At 64.2% G+C, this 15,447-nt stretch overlaps 2 protein-coding genes across 6 annotated transcripts; both read left to right on the top strand.

The window, feature by feature from the left end:
* Window positions 1-245: 245 nt before the first annotated feature.
* PRIM1 (DNA primase subunit 1) lies at window positions 246-4,805 on the top strand. Its single transcript, XM_048327552.1, has 12 exons — window positions 246-385; window positions 752-906; window positions 982-1,088; window positions 1,167-1,240; window positions 1,475-1,611; window positions 1,863-1,921; window positions 1,992-2,101; window positions 3,061-3,297; window positions 3,362-3,431; window positions 3,508-3,593; window positions 4,291-4,389; window positions 4,608-4,805. The coding sequence occupies exons 1-12, from the start codon at window positions 283-285 to the stop codon at window positions 4,625-4,627; spliced, it is 1,257 nt and encodes a 418-aa protein (XP_048183509.1). The 5' UTR covers window positions 246-282; the 3' UTR covers window positions 4,628-4,805.
* A 601-nt stretch (window positions 4,806-5,406) lies between these two features.
* Window positions 5,407-14,761, top strand: NACA (nascent polypeptide associated complex subunit alpha). 5 transcript variants are annotated; one of them, XM_048327424.1, is made up of 10 exons: window positions 5,407-5,514; window positions 5,889-5,960; window positions 8,935-10,829; window positions 10,890-12,180; window positions 13,281-13,366; window positions 13,468-13,545; window positions 13,798-13,944; window positions 14,082-14,210; window positions 14,423-14,545; window positions 14,634-14,761. In XM_048327424.1, exons 2-10 carry the CDS (start codon window positions 5,891-5,893, stop codon window positions 14,646-14,648), a joined length of 3,834 nt encoding a protein of 1,277 aa, XP_048183381.1. In that variant the 5' UTR covers window positions 5,407-5,514; window positions 5,889-5,890; the 3' UTR covers window positions 14,649-14,761. The 5 variants fall into 5 exon arrangements, with proteins under 5 accessions (XP_048183381.1, XP_048183380.1, XP_048183382.1 ...); XM_048327423.1 differs by having other exon boundaries at window positions 8,935-10,835; window positions 10,896-12,180; XM_048327425.1 differs by having other exon boundaries at window positions 8,935-11,308; window positions 11,378-12,180.
* The last annotated feature ends 686 nt before the right edge of the window (window positions 14,762-15,447 follow it).

Here is a 15,447-nt window from a genome sequence, read left to right as displayed (position 1 = left end):
GCACCTCCCCGAATCCCGGAACCCCTCGGACCTCAGCGCTCCAGGACCACCCCGGGACCCCAGGACCCCCCCAGATCCCGGGACCCCCCGGGCCCCGGGGCATCCCCTCCCCTCCATCCCGGGACGGTTCCGATGCTTTACTCCCGTGCCACTCCCCCGGTGTGCACGCCCCCGGTCCCGGTGCCCCCGCTCCCCGGCGGCCCGGGGCCGGACTACATCTCCCGGCGGCCCCCGGGCCCGGCGCCGCCGCTTCCCGCCGCCTCCCGCCGCCCCGCTCCCGCCATGGCGCGGTTCGAGCCGGCGGCGCTGCCCGAGCTGCTCCCGGTCTTCTACCGGCGGCTCTTCCCGCACGGCCCCTACGGCCGCTGGCTCAGCTACGGCGGCGGTGAGCGGGGGGAGAACCGGTACCGAGCGGAGGGAGAACCGGTATCAGGCGGGGGGCGTCGATACGGGGCGGGGGGCGCCGTCGGGGATGCGGTACCGGGCGGTGGGCAGCCGTACCGGGCCGGGGGTATGGCCGGAGACACCGTGGGAGGGGCGGGGGCACCATGGGGGACACCGATACCGGGCGGGGGGCACCGATATCAGATGGGAGTACCGCGATCCCCGGTCCCAGAGCACGTTAGCGGGCCCGGGGGCAGGCGGTGCGTGGATGCACTGACCGGGACACCGGGGGAGCAGGGAAGGGGAGGCCTGGGGGCGACTGTGATGGGGGATTCAGGACGGCATTGACCCTCCCGTGTCCCTCCAGTGAAGAACTACTTCCAGCTGCGGGAATTCTCCTTCACCCTGCGGGATGATGTGTACCTGCGCTTCCAGTCCTTCGGCAGTCCCCAGGAGCTGGAGCGGGAGCTGCAGAAGATCAACCCCTACAAAATCGACATCGGGGCCGTCTATTCCCACAGGGTGAGTCCCGGGCGCTGTGACCGAGGGTCTGCAGGGGTCCCTGGCCCCGCTGAGCCCGTCCCGTCCCTCCTGCAGCCCAACCAGCACAACACGGTGCACCTGGGAGCCTTCCAGCCACAGGAGAAGGAGCTGGTCTTTGACATCGACATGACGGATTACGATGATGTCCGGACCTGCTGCAGGTTCCCAGGAGGGCTCTGGGTTGCGAGGGGGCTCGAGGGTGTGGAGTGGCCACCTGACCCCCGTCACTCTGCCCCCAGCTCGGCTGATATCTGCTCCAAGTGCTGGACGCTGATGACCATCGCTGTCCGCATCATCGACCGCGCGCTCGTGGGTGAGGGGCTTGGGGACACGTGTGGGCCCTGACTGTGCACGTCCAGACCACGCTCGGCCCCACAGCGATGCCCAGACCCCAAAGAGGGGCCGGGCCATGCTCTCACCGAGCTGGGGCACACGCTGGTGCCCGGCAGGTTTGTGGCACCGTCAGCTTTGGGTGGTCGCCACAGCCTGTCCCAATGTGACCCCCAAGCCCATCTGTGCCCCCCAAACCCATCTGTGCCCCCCGCAGAGGACCTGGGCGTGCAGCATCGCCTGTGGGTGTACTCTGGCCGGAGGGGTGTCCACTGCTGGGTGTGCGACGATGCGGTGAGGAAATGGTCCCCGGCACTGCGGGCGGCTGCTGTGGAGTACCTGAGCCTGGTGAAGGTGGGTGCACGGGGGGCCAGAAACCCCCTGCCCCCCCCGACCCTAGTGAAGGTGGGTTTATGGGGGCCTGGGCACCTCCTGACCCTGCTGAAGGTGCGTTTATGGGGATCTGGGCACTCCCTGCCCACCCCTGACCCTGGTGAAGGTGGGTGCACGTGGGTCTGGGCACCCCCTGACCCTACTGAAGTTGGGTTTAGGGGGGCCAAGCACCCCCTGCCCACCCCCACAGCCTGACCACCGCTGTCCCCCAGGGTGGAGCGGACACTGTGAAGAAGGTGAACCTCTCCCACCCTGTCCACCCCTTCATCAGGTGGGTGGGGACCCCCTCAGCCCATCCCTGCAGGCACCGGCGGGCGCTGAGCCCATCCCGCTCCCCGCAGGCGCTCAGTTGGCGTGGTGGAGAAATACTTTGAGGAGTATGCACTGCTGGGGCAGGACATCCTGGGCAGCCCAGAGCGCTGGGACAAGGTGCTGGCCCTCATCCCGGAGGATATCCTTCCTGGTGCTGTGCTGTGCTGGATCTGGACAGGCTGGATGGATGGGCCGAGTCCAACAGCATGAAGTTTAACAGTTTCAAGTTCCAGGTCCTGCACTTTGGCCACAACAACCCCTGCAGCGGTACAGGCTGGGGACAGAGTGGCTGGACAGCGGCCAGGCAGAGAGGGAGCTGGGGGGACTGAGGGACAGCAGGCTGGACATGAGCCAGCAGTGAGCCCAGGTGGCCAAGAAGGCCAACGGCTCCTGGCCTGGATCAGGAATAGTGTGGCCAGCAGGACCAGGGAAGTCCTTCTTCCCCTGTACTCGGCACTGGTGAGGCCACACCTCGAGTGCTGTGCCCAGTTCTGGGCCCCTCAGTTCAGGAAGGACGTGGAGACGCTCGAACGTGTCCAGAGGAGGGTGACAGGGCTGGTGAGGGGCTTGGAACACAAGCCCTGTGAGGAGCGACTGAGGGAGCTGGGGCTGTTTAGCCTGGGGAAAAGGAGGCTCAGGGGAGGCCTCATCACTCTCTGCAACTCCCTGAAAGGTGGCTGTAGCCAGGGGAGGGTCGGGCTCTGCTCCCAGGCAACCACTGACAGAACGAGAGGACACAGCCTTGAGCTGCGCCAGGGGAAGTTCAGGTTGGACGTCAGGAAAAAATTCCTCACTGGAAGAGTGATTGGGCACTGGAATCGTCTGCCCAGGGAGGGGTGGAGTCACCGTCCCTGGACGTGTTTGAGAAAAGCCTGGATGTGGCACTCGGTGCCGTGGTTTAGTTGATGAGGAGGTGTTAGGTTAGGGCATAGGTTGGACTTGATGCTCTCAAAGGTCTTTTCCAACCTAGTTCATTCTGTGACTCTCTGTGATTTGGGAGGGAGGGCCCGCACAGGGTTGACACGGGGTTAAAACGGGGTTAAAACATAGGGTTAACGGGGTCGGAGGAGTCTGGGATGAGCCTTGACCCCCCAGCACAGTACCGGGAGCCGCTGCAGGCGGAGTTCCCCAAGAAGAAGGACTCGGTGCAGCGCTGGGAGCTGCTGCGGGGCCGCGTGGAGCGGACGCGGGCGAGCGGCCGGGGGGTGGCCCTGGGGCCGTGCTACGCCGACTGGGAGGTCATGCTCCAGTTCTGCTTCCCCCGCCTCGACATCAACGTCAGCAAAGGCCTCGGGCACCTCCTCAAGAGCCCCTTCAGCGTCCACCCCAAAACAGGTGGGTGTGGGGCAGCCTGGGGACCGCCGGGCTGGGCAGCCGTGGTGACCCCGCTCTGTCGCAGGACGCGTTTCGGTGCCGCTGGACCTGCAGAGACTGGACCAGTTTGACCCGTTTGCTGTCCCCACCATCACGTACGTGAGCTGGCAGCACTATGGGGGGGTCTCAGTGGTGCCAGAGCCCTCCCAGCACATCCCATTTCTCCGGCAGCTCCCTGTGCCATGAGCTGGACACGGCCGGCAGCGACGGGGAGCAGGAGGATGTCGGGGAGACGGAGCCGAAACGCCGTGCGAGGGGTGAGCCGGGCTCGGGTTTGGGGGTCGGGGATGGGGTTTTGGGGGTCAAGGCTTGGGTTTTGGGGGTCAGGGTTGGGGTTTGGAAGTCAGGGTTGGGGTTTGGGGGACGGGGTTTGGAGGTCAGGGTTGGGGTTTGGGGGTCAGGGTTGGAGTTTGGGGGTCAGGGTTTGGGGGTCAGGGTTGGAGTTTGGGGGACAGGGTCTGGAAGTCAGGTTGGAGTTTGGGGGTTAGGGTTGGAGTTTGGGGGAAGGGGTTTGGAGGTCAGGGTTGGGGTTTGGAGGTCAGGATTGGGGTTTGGGGGTCAGGATTGGGGTTTGGGGGTCAGGGTTGGAGTTTGGGGGACGGGATTTGGAGGTCAGGGTTGGGGTTTGGGGGTCAGGGTTGGGGTTTGGAGGTCAGGGTTGGGGTTTGGGGGTCAGGGTTGGAGTTTAGGGGACGGGGTTTGGAGGTCAGGGTTGGGGTTTGGGGGTCCGGGTTGGAGTTTGGGGGACGGGGTTTGGAGGTCAGGATTGGGGTTTGGGGGTCAGGGTTGGAGTTTGGGGGACGGGGTTTGGGGGTCAGGGTTGGGGTTTGGGGGTCAGGATTGGGGTTTGGGGGACAGGGTTTGGGGGTCAGGGTTGGGGTTTGGGGGTCAGGGTTGGAGTTTGGGGGTCCCCAACACCCACTCCCGCCTCTGCCCACTCCCTAAATCCTCCAGACTACAAGAAGACGAGCCTGGCCCCTTATGTGAGGGTCTTCGAGCAGTTTGTGGAGGGAATGGAAAGCGCCCGGCGGGGAGAGCGGATCCGTCGGAGCGGTGAGTGCTGGGGGGGGTGCCCAAAAGGGACCCCAAGTGGGACCTTCTGACTCTGATAACGGATTTAGGGGTCTCCCACTGGATTCGAGGGTCTGCTCTGTTGGATTTGGGGCGAGGGTTGGTGACAGAGCGGGACACAAGGAGGCAGCTGAGTGATGGCTGTTGCTGTGACAGCTTTCCTTTGTCTGGAAAAAACTTCCCATTTCTCCTCTTCGCAGACCTGCAAGGAGATTTCTGAGGGACCCACTGCCAGCGTCACATCCTGTCATGGTCACCTCTGCCTTTGTCACCTCCACTGGCCTGGGGGTCCCAGTGCCGTGGAGCAGCCGAATCACACACGGGCTCCCTGCCCCTTCCCCAGTTTTTGTACCTTTTGCACTGTTTTCTACGCAAAGACCATTAAACGTTTCTGGTCACCCGTGTGCTGTATGCCGAGGCGGGTGGGGGTCCCTGCAAGGAAGGGGAGGAGCTGGGGGAGGGGATCCCTGCTCTGCAGTATGGGGTCGCTGCCCCCAGTCCCCTGGACCCCTGCCCTGACCCCCTAATCCTGCCTGGACCCCTCAACCTTGCCCAGACCCCTGCCCTGACCCCCTAACCCTGCCTGGACCCCTGCCCTGACCCCCTAATCCTGCCTGGACCCCTCACCCCTGCCTGGACCCCTGCCCTGACCCCCTAACCCTGCCTGGACTCCTCACCCCTGCCTGGACCCCTGCTCTGACCCCCTAACTCTGCCTGGACCCCTGCCCTGACCCCCTAACCCTGCCCGGACCCCTCACCCCTGCCTAGACCCCTGCCTTCAGAGTCCTTGCCAGCCCCAGGAATCCCTGCCCCACGCTGAAACCAGGCCGCACATTCACAGCATCTCATCCCTCACCCGGAGGGCTCCTCGCCGCGTTCCCAGGGGGGTCCCACCCCACCCCGGGGGACCCCAACCCCCATTCCGGGGGGCTGCCCACACCCACGGTGGGGCCCGAACAGAGTCCGGAACTCCGGAGCGCGGCCGTGGCGGCCGGGCCGGACCGTGTTGCCGGGCTCTCCCCCTGCCCCGGAAGTCCCGCGCTCCCGGAAGTCGCGCTGCCCTCTCGGTCTCTTTCCGCCGCCATCTTGGGCCCCGCTCCCCGCACAGTGAGTCCCGCGCCGCTATCCGCCGCCATCCACCGCCATCCGCCGCTTAGGGCTCTGCTTGCCACTAGTGGAACGGGCGGGAGGCCGGGAGGACCCGGTTGAGGCCATCGATGGGGTGGCGGGCGCGCCGGGCAGGGTAGAGGGGGCGGCCCCGCGTACCGGCGGGGGGGGGAGGAGGCGGCCTAGGCCCCGGGCCGGGCTCGGGCTCCGGCTGTGCCCGTGCCGTGCGGCCGAGTTGTCTCGGTAGATTCTCCCGGTAGTGGGAGGCGCGTGGTGTTCCGAGTGGGGTGGGAAGGAGGAGTTACCGGTGGTCGCCCCCGGGCTGTCCCGGAGCTCCGGCGAGCCCGGGCCTGTCGGTTTCTCCCTTCCCGTAGAAATGCCCGGCGAAGCCACAGAAACCGTCCCGGCCACGGAGCAGGAGCTGCCGCAGCCGCAGGCGGAGACAGGTGAGGCCGGGAGCTGCTCCGGGGCGGTTTTGGGGGTGATTCCCGGGATCCCCCCGCGTGGCGGGGTCTGCGGGAGGAGGGGGAAGGAGCAGCAGCTCCCCGGGGAGGGTGGGGCGGGGGTCGCCCGGTGGGCGAGGAGCCGGTGGCGGCAGGGGTTGTGTGACCCCGGCTCGAGTGTTGTCACCTCCGCCGCAGGCGTTTCGGGGTGTCCATTCCATGGCGGGGGTTTTGGGGTGTCTATTCCATGGTGTCTCGGTGTCCTCGTGCTGTGGCCAAAACAAATCGGGCCGGTTTTGTGGTTTCCCACCCAAAACACGCGGGTTATCCCACACGGAACGTGACTGGAGTCATGGGAGCAGGGGCCCCTCGTGTCCCAAAATGCCGGAGACGAGGACGGGGATGGGGATGGGTCGGCTCCGCTCGGAGCCTGGATTGGGTGATCCCCGGTGCCGGGTGGGAGTGGGAGGGAAGCGGCCGTGGTCAGCTCGGGGTATTGGAATTGGGGGCCTGTCCCGTTGGATTTGGGGGTCTTTCCTGCTGGATTCGGTGGTCTCCCATTGGATTTTGGGTCTGCTCCTTGATTGGGTGTTGTCACCTGATCTGAGGGGGCCGCTCAGGGCACGAGGGTGAACAAGGCTCTCCTGTTGGATTTGGGGGTCTTTAGGTGGATTTGGTGATCTAACCTGTTGGATTTGAGAGTGTGTCCCTTTGAATTTGGGGGTTCCTCGTTGAATTTTGGGGGTCTGCCCTGTTGGATTTGGGAGTCTCTCAGTGAATTTGGTTGCTGTCCCCTTGGATCTGGGACGACCAGGGTTGGTGACAGAGAGGGACACGAGGAGGGAGCTGAGTGATGGCTGTTGCTGTGACAGCTGCGTCGATGATTCCCAGGGAACTGCTGAGCTCCTTATCCCTCCCTGCGTAGCTGGAATTCCTGGCTGGGGCCCCCTCCCTGGGATGGCTCTTCTGTCCCTCTCAACTGACAACTCCCAAAATTCTGCTGCTCTCAAGGCTCTGATGGTGTTGTGGGAATCCTCAGGCAGCTTCTTGGATGTTCATCGTGTTCCGTGGACATTTGCTGGTCCCTGGAAAAACCCTGGAGATGGGGCTGGTGCTCGCTGATCCGGAGGTTCAGCTCTGGGCAGGCTCTGTCGCCCAGGTGGTTTGAGCATCCCTTACAAATTCCGTGGGTTTGGGGAATCCTTTAGAGAAGGGGTCGTGGAAAGGTGGGGCTGTGGGGGGAGAAGCGACAAGTGGGAATGATTGCGTTTATCAGGAATGTGCTCAGACGGTGCCAGTGGAGCTGGCGAAGGAGCTGGGAGAGCAGGCAGGGATGAAGCGTTGTTCGGAGAGCGTGGCTCTGCACAGCCTGTTCTGTGACGGGCCCGGGCCCAGCGCAGCCCTTGGCAGGACTTGTTGCTCCTTTCAGAGGCACCAGGACGTTCCCTGGAGCAGGAAGTGCCCTGGCACCCACTGGCACTGATGTCCAGCTCCAGGCCTTCCCATCCTTCCCACGGCCCTGTGCTTTGGAGCAGTTTGGGGTAAAACAGGGCATTAGAAGCATTTTTCAGTCCCCCATTCCTGAGGCAGGGAAAGGGATGTCATTCCCTGCATTCCATGCACGTGTCACTGCCCTGGGTGGCAGCGAGAGCAGGACACGAGTGTGACCCTGATCCCAGGGTGGGACAGGGACACAGCACCTGGCAGGGCCACCTGGCCTGGAGCTGGGAGGGACAGGATCCTTGGAATGGGGCTGGCTTTGGGCTCCGGAGCTGCCGGTGCCGTGACACGCTGCCAAAGGGCGGCACCGTGGCTGGGCCGGTTCTGCTCTCCCAGCCGGCAGCGGGGCCGGTTACACCAGTTGGACCAGCACTGCCCTCCCCAGCTCTCCTGGGCTCTTCCCTCAGTGGTGCCCTTGGATCTCCAGTGGGTGCTGGGAATGACGTTGGGAATGTCAGGGCTCTGTTCAGGCTCTCTCAGAGCTGGAAGCTGAGTGCTCCCATGGCCTCGTCCCTAAACAGTGCCCCTTGATTGCTGGTTGGCGTTAGGGATTTCATTGGGAATGTCAGGGCTCTCTCCAGGCTCTCAGCTCTGGCTCAGGAGCTGGAAGCTGAGCCCTCTCATGGCTTGTTGCCTGAGCGGTGCCCTTGGATCACCAGCTGGCATTGGGAATGGTGTTGGGAATGGCCAGGCTCTCTCCAGCTTCCCTTGGAGCTGGAAGCCAAGTGCTCCCGGTCAGTGGGACTTGCCCTAATAAACTGTTGTTCTCCCCGTTCAGCTCCAGCTGCCCCCGTTCCTGCTCCCATCCCTGCTCCAGGTACTCGGGACCCTCTTGTAACCCCTCGTGTGCCACATTAACCAGCGTGTGCCATTATGGGGGTTGCAGTTCCATTAACCCTAACAGCTTCCAGGGAACTGGGGGGCACTGGGGGGCCTGGCCCCACCACCCCCATGTCCTTGTGCCCTCAGGGCACCTGCCCATGTCACCCACAGCTGGAGGGAGGGGGCTTCCAGAGCGCTCCAGGAGTAATTCCACATGCCAGTGGGTGATATTTGACTTTTCCTTCCTCTTTTCGGGTGGGTCTTTGTTCCCCCCTGCTCCCAGCAGCTCAGGGGGTGACCCCAGGCTTGGGAGCAGCCCTGCGGGTCTTGCCAGACCTCTGGGACTCCACGGAAGTTGTGACAGTCCCTTTGGTAGGGCAGAGCTGGGTCCCTGCATCCCTGGGGCTTCCTGGTGGTTCAGGGAGTGCCTCCTGCCACTCCAGGGTTCTCGGGAAAATCGGTGCTGGGTTCTAGAAGGGGATGAGCGTTCCGGTCCATGCTGACCCTGGCAGCCCAGGCGGTGCCTGCTGGGCCAGCAGCCAGGCACAGAGGCCAGAGGACAGCCAGGGCTGGCTGCCTGCCCCCTCCCTCTCTCCCTCCCTCTCTCCCTCCCTCCCTCCCTCCTCTCATGGCTCACTGTGTTTCTCTCCTTTAGCTGTTCTTCGTGCTGCTCATTCCCCACCTCTGACTCCATCTCCATCCGCCCAGGCTCTCCCGGTGCAGCCGCCCAGTGCTGCCACAGCTCTGCCGGGCCCCCCGGGCCCCGTGTCCCCCCCCGTGGTCCCAGCTGCGGCCATCCCCGTGTTCTCCGTGCCCCCCCAGCCCCCTGCCCCGGCTCTGCCGGGCCCAGTCACCGCTGCCCCTCCTCCTGCTCCGCATTCCCCGGTGGCTTTTGCAGCCCCAGGATCTCCAGGGCCTGCCCCTGTTAGCCCAGTGTCTCCAGGACTCCCGGCTCCAGTGTCACCTGGCCTGGCTGCTGCTTCTGCTGCAGTGACAGTGGCTCCCCTCGCCCCCCCAGTGAGCCCCAGTTCTCTCCCAGCTGCTCTCACCTCTCCCATGAAAGCTGCTCCCGCTGCTGCCTCTGTGGGAGCTGCACCGCTGGCCCCACTCCCTGCCTGTGGAGCAGCCCCAGCTCCTCTCCCTGCCGCTGGAGCAGCCCCAGCCCCTTTCCCTGCCTCTGGAACAGCCCCATCCCCTCTCCTACCTCCCCCATCCCGTCCCCTTCTGGCATCTCCCCCACCAGTGTCTCCCAGTTTGCTGCCTGCTCCCACCATGGCAGTGTGTCCCCAGAGCCCGGGATCACCCCCACTTCCCACAGTCCCAGTGTCTCCTGGAATTCCTGCTTCCACGCCACTGGCTTCTGTTCCAGCCTCTCCCCAAGCCCCAGCTCCAACCCAGTGCCCGGCCCTGGTCGGTGCCATCTCTCCACCCATCTTCCTAGCTGCCCCCAAAGCTCCCTTGTCACCCCCTATCCCTCTGCTGCCAGCTGGGATGTCCCCTGGGCATCCTGCTGCTGCCCCACCAGGCCCAGCCCCTGGTGCTCCAGTCTCACCACTGGTCCCAGTTGCTCCTTCTGTTGCCAAGGCCTGTCCCGTGGGCCCTGCCCCGGTGGTCCCAGCTGTGGGACACCCAGTCCCTCCCTCGGTGGCCAGGACCTCTCCTGGGAGTCCGGCCACTCAGGCAGCGCCTGTAGCTGCGGCAGCTCCTGTGGCTCCTGCCCTGTCCACACCTGCTCTGGGAGCTGCCGTCTCTGTCCCAGGGCCTCCAGCGAGCCCCATGCTCCCTGCAGCAGCTCCTGTGCCTGCTGTCCCCTCTGCCAGCTGCCCCCCTGTCACACCGGCCATGGCAGCTCCAGCCACCCCTCCTGTGGCCAAACCAGCTCCTGGGAGCCCGGTCCCTGCCCCAGCTGCCCCCTCTGTCCCTGTCACACCAGCAGTGGCAGCTCCAGCCACCCCTCCTGTGGCCAAAACACCTCCCCTGAGCCCAATCACTGCCCCGGCTGCCCCCTCTGTCCCTGTCACGCTGGCCATGGCAGCTCCAGCCACCCCTCCTGTTGCCAAAACACCTCCTTTGAGCCCGGTCACTGCCCCAGCTGTCCCCTCTGTCCCTGTCACATCGCCTGTGGCACCTCTGGCCACCCCTCCTGTGGCTAAAACATCTCCTGCTGCCCCAGTCACACCAGCAGTGGCAGCTCCAGCCACCCCTCCTGTGGCCAAAGCAGCTCCCATGAGCCCGGTCACTGCCCCCTCTGCCCCAGTCACACTGGCCATGGCAGCTCCACCCTCCCCAGCTGTCCCTCCCACAGCCAAAGATGCTCCCCAGGGCCCTATTGCTGCCCCAGCTGCCACTCCAACTCCCCCCAGCCCAGCTCCAGCCACCCCACCTGCAGCCAAAGCTGCTCCCAAGAGCCCTGTTGCTGCTCCCCCGTCCCCTGCCACCCCAGCCCCTGCCACCCCAGCTCCTGCAGCTCCACCAGCTGCTCCCCCAGCAGCCAAAACACCCCCAAAGAGCCCTGCCAAAGCCACCCCAGCTCCAGCCATCCCCACTGAGGACAAGGCACCCCCAAAGAGCCCTGCCAAAGCCACCCCAGCTCCAGCCATCCCCACTGAGGACAAGGCACCCCCAAAGAGCCCTGCCAAAGCCACCCCAGCTCCAGCTTCCCCTGGAGCAGCCAAGAAGTCTCCCAAGGGCAGCCCTGTCACTGCCCCATCTGTTCCTGTGGCTCCAGCGCCGTTGGCTCCAGCTGCCCCTGCTGAGGCCAAGGCACCCCCAAAGAGTCCTGTCAAAGCCACCCCAGCTCCAGTGGCCTCTGCTGAGGCCAAAGCACCCCCAAAGAGTCCTGTCAAAGCCACCCCAGCTCCAGTGGCCTCTGCTGAGGCCAAAGCACCCCCAAAGAGTCCTGTCAAAGCCACCCCAGCTCCAGCCACCCCTGCTGCGGTCAAAGCACCCCCAGAAAACCCCGTTACAGCCACCCCAGCTCCAGCTGCCCCCCCAGCAGCCAAGGCACCCCCAAAGAGCCCTGTCAAAGCCACCCCAACCCCTGCAGCTCCAGCCACCCCTGCTGAGGCCAGAGCACCCCCAAAGAGCCCTGTCAAAGACACCCCAGCTCCAGCAGCCTCTGCTGATGCCAAGGCATCCCCAAAGAGCCCTGTCAAAGCCACCCCAGCTCCAGTGGCCCCTGCTGAGGCCAAGGCATCCCCAAAGAGCCCTGTCAAAGCCACCCCAGCTCCAGCCACCCCTGCTGAGGCCAAAACACCTCCGGCTCCTGCCCAGGTGCCTCCCAAGAGCCCTGTTACAGCCACCCCAGCTCCAGCTGCTCCCCCAGCAGCCAAAACACCCCCAAAGAGCCCTGCCAAAACCACCCCAGCTCCATCCACCCCTGCTGCTGCCAAAGCACCCCCAAAGAGTCCTGCCAAAGCCACCCCATCTCCAGTGGCCTCTGCTGAGGCCAAAACACCCCCAAAGAGCCCTGTCAAAGCCACCCCAGCTCCAGCCACCCCTGCTGAGGCCAAAACGCCCTCAAAAAGCCCTGCTGAGGCCAAAGCATCTCCAAAGAGCCCTGTCAAGGCCACTCCAACTCCTGCAGCTCCAGCCACAGCTCCTGCTGCAGCCACGGGCGTTCCTGGTGCCCCAACCCCTACAAAAGCTGATGCCAGCCGTCCCGGCTCTGCCCCGAGCGCTCCCCCTGCCAAGAAGCAGCAGCCCCTCCCCAATAACAAGGTGGCCAAGCCGGCCACTCACCTCCCCCAGCCCAAGCCCCCCTCGAAGGCCCCGCTCGGCGCTGACGACGAGGACCTGCCGCCTCTGCTCCCCCCCGAGCCGCCCGTGCTGCTGGAGCTCTCTCCCCCCGCGGGGGTCCTGGCCCCCCCGGCGCCGCAGCCCGTCCTCAAGAATGACAAGGGTATTTGCGGCCGCGGTTTGCCGTGTGCATGGAGTGTCACTGGCTGCCCACGGGATACTAACCCCGCCTGGGGCCCCGGCGTGTCGGGGTAGACTGAGCCGAGCAGGCGGTGAGCCGGGGCACGGGGAGGGACGGGGGTCAGCACGGTCCCGGTGGTCACTAACGCGTGTCCTCGGGCACGGAGCACGGTGTGGTTTGTGGCATGGGCACTGCGAGCTGAGCTGGCTTCACACGGAGGCTCGGGAGGAGCTGCCACGTGCCTGTCCCTGCTGTGTGTGGTGTCCACGTGGTGTCCCTGTGTCCGGCCGGCGGCGGAAGGGGGGCCATGGGCAGTGCTGGTGCCAAACTGGGCTGTGCCCACACTCTGCCTGAAGTGTTGGGAACCCTGGGCACACCCTGACACCTGCAGAGAGCTTTGCCAGGGCTCCTGTGTGCCGTGGGCACAGAGGCCCTTCCCAGAGCAGGAAGCAGGACTGAATCCAGGTAATGGCTGCACGGGAGCATCGCGGTCACCTCCAGGTGACCTCTGGCCTCCAGGGCTGGGGACACCCGGCTCTGCTTCGGTCACTGGCGTGGTCAGTGCTATGGGTCAGAGACTGGTGGTGGCACTGCAGCTGGTGGCCCTCTGGGCACCCAGAGGTGCTATTCCCAGGAGGGGGTTCCAGGTTATCCCAGATCACCCCTGCCACGGATGTGCAGCAGCCCCGAGGGCTCAGTGAGTGGGGTCTCGGTGCCGTGTCTCAGCTCTGGGTTTGAGGAGTGTCAAGAGGGGCCCTGTCACACCGGGCTGCTGCCACCTCAGCACCCCGGGAGTGCCACCCACCTCCTCCTTGAGCTGGAGCCACAGGCTGGAACTGCCTCAGGGGACTCATTCCGGAGCCTCCGGGCACCTGTGGGGCTCTGGCACCTGGCTCCCACCGTGGGGAGAGGCTGGGAATCCATTCATGCCACCCTGCTGATGGCATTTGGAGTGCAGGGAATGCTCCTTCCACCACCTAACTGGGCTGACTGGTGACTGACTGCACTGGGAACCAGCAGCAAAGGCTGCATCCCCTGGACCTACCTGAGGTGGGAGGAGTGAAGGATGTGTCTCTCTGCAGGGTCTGGCACAGAGTCCGACAGCGATGAATCCGTACCAGAGCTCGAAGAGCAGGACTCCACACAGGCCACGACACAGCAGGCGCAGGTAGGGCAGGTGGCACACGCCATCCACGGTGGATCAGAGTCCCTGCCAGGGACTGTCACCCCAGGATTGTCACGGATCCCTCTGGTTTTCCCTCCCTGCAGCTCGCAGCAGCAGCCGAAATAGATGAAGAACCCGTCAGCAAAGCAAAACAGAGCCGGAGCGAGAAGAAAGCTCGGAAGGTGAGGCTTCACCTGTCCCTGGTGAACAGCCCCGGGGCTCAGAGTCACACTGGGGATCTCACCAGTCCTGGGATTGGAGCGTTCCTTCCAGCTGACCACCTGGGAGTGCTGCTCCGTGGCAGTAAATGCACATTTCCATGTGTATCCATGCAGCAAATGTTGGATCTGGGGCTCTGGAGAGAGGAGTGGGCACATCTGGGCTGGCTCCAGAGTTCTTCTTTCCTTCACTGACCTTTCACTCGTGTTTTTCAGGCAATGTCCAAGCTGGGCCTTCGCCAGGTGACAGGAGTCACCAGAGTCACCATCCGGAAATCCAAGAACATCCTCTTTGTCATCACAAAGCCAGATGTGTACAAGAGCCCGGCGTCAGACACCTACATCGTCTTTGGCGAGGCCAAGGTGAGCCCACTCTGGAGCCAGCAGGACCCTGTGCCAGGGTTCCTTTCTGTCACCTGTACACCGTGTGGCTCCTGCCTAGGGAATGTGCTGGCACTGCCCAGGACTGGCCTCACTGCTCCTTCCCTTCCCTCCTGCAGATCGAAGACTTGTCCCAGCAGGCTCAGCTGGCGGCTGCTGAAAAGTTCAAAGTGCAAGGAGAACCTGTTTCCAACATCCAGGAAAACACACAGACCCCCACCGTGCAGGAGGAGAGCGAGGAAGAGGAGGTAACGCCTTCCCCGGGCTCCTGTGGGGCTGTGGTTTGGGTTAATCCATGCATTCCTCTCCTTCATCCGTGTCTCTGCCAAAGGCAGAGCGCAGGGCCCTTCCCTGGGGGTGTGTGCAGTGCAGGCCTGGCCTCCTGGCTTCCAATCCAGGCAATCCCAGCCCATGCCAGGCTCAGAGCTGGCACTAATCCTGGGCTCTGTTTCTCCCTCAGGTTGACGAAACCGGCGTGGAGGTGAAAGACATCGAGCTGGTGATGTCGCAGGCGAACGTGTCGCGGGCGAAGGCCGTGCGAGCCCTCAAGAACAACAGTAACGACATCGTAAACGCGATAATGGTGAGTGGTGGGGGGTAGCAGGTTTGGGGGGCTCCTGGGGGGCAGCTGCTGGCTCCGGGCTGGCTCCTGACTCCTGTTCTCCCCACAGGAGCTGACGATGTAGCCGCCGGAGGGAGGAGCCTTTTTTGGTGTTTCAGAGAAGAGTAAAATACAACTAAATTTAAAATTTGTACTATTTCTATCGGTTAATAAAGTTGTGGCTTATTGTTGGTGAAACTGCTGCTCTGTGGTGCTTTGCTGCCTGCCCTTCCCTGGAAATCGTGGCCCCAGGGTGGAGCCTTCCTCCCGGGAAGATCCCGGCGCTGATACCCCGTCCTGGAACACCACCTGCCCGTTCCCTCCTTTCCTTCCTGTCCCAGAGCCTGGCTGGACACGAGCCCGGGTCAGCGCTGTGCCGGGCTCAGTCGGCTGCAGGGTCACCCCTTCATCCCCTCAGGGTTCCCCTCAGGGGGGCTCCTCGCTTCCCTGCAGCAGGCAGGAACAGGGAATCATGGATGAGGGAAAAAGGCTGTAGATGTAGGCTGTGGACTCCAGGAAAGCCTTTGGGACAGGGTGCACTCCTTGGGGTTAAAACGTGGCTGGTGGCTGGGCCCACAGGGTGGTGGGGAATGGGGCTATGTCCAGGTGGTGGCCATGTCAGGGACAGCCCTGTGTGATGTCTTTATCCATGATCTGGGTGAGGGGATTGAGGGCGCCTTGGTTTGTGGATGACACCAGCTTGGGTGGGATATTGATCTGCTGGAAGGGAGGAGGCTCTGCAGAGGGATCTGGACAGGATGGATCCATGGGCTGAGGCCAGTGGGTCGACAAGGCACCAACCCCGTGGAATGCTCCAGGTTGGGGGAATAGGAGCTGGAAAGCTGGGAAAGGCCCTGGGGTGCTGTGCCAGCGGCTGGACACGA

This window comes from Corvus hawaiiensis, chromosome 24 (assembly GCF_020740725.1).
Source record: "Corvus hawaiiensis isolate bCorHaw1 chromosome 24, bCorHaw1.pri.cur, whole genome shotgun sequence".
Classification (NCBI taxonomy): domain Eukaryota; kingdom Metazoa; phylum Chordata; class Aves; order Passeriformes; family Corvidae; genus Corvus; species Corvus hawaiiensis.
This window is presented reverse-complemented; position numbering and strand designations above follow the sequence as displayed.

Bases quoted from the DNA above. Each gene is read 5' to 3' on its own strand.
- NACA (XM_048327422.1), top strand. From the start codon at position 5,891: ATGCCCGGCGAAGCCACAGAAACCGTCCCGGCCACGGAGCAGGAGCTG. The intron at 12,181-13,280 runs GTATTTGCGGCC...GTCTCTCTGCAG, and splicing joins CGTCCTCAAGAATGACAAGG to GGTCTGGCACAGAGTCCGAC. The intron at 13,546-13,797 runs GTGAGGCTTCAC...CGTGTTTTTCAG, and splicing joins GCGAGAAGAAAGCTCGGAAG to GCAATGTCCAAGCTGGGCCT.
- PRIM1 (XM_048327552.1), top strand. From the start codon at position 283: ATGGCGCGGTTCGAGCCGGCGGCGCTGCCCGAGCTGCTCCCGGTCTTC. The intron at 907-981 runs GTGAGTCCCGGG...TCCCTCCTGCAG, and splicing joins GGGCCGTCTATTCCCACAGG to CCCAACCAGCACAACACGGT. The intron at 1,089-1,166 runs GTTCCCAGGAGG...CTCTGCCCCCAG, and splicing joins GATGTCCGGACCTGCTGCAG to CTCGGCTGATATCTGCTCCA.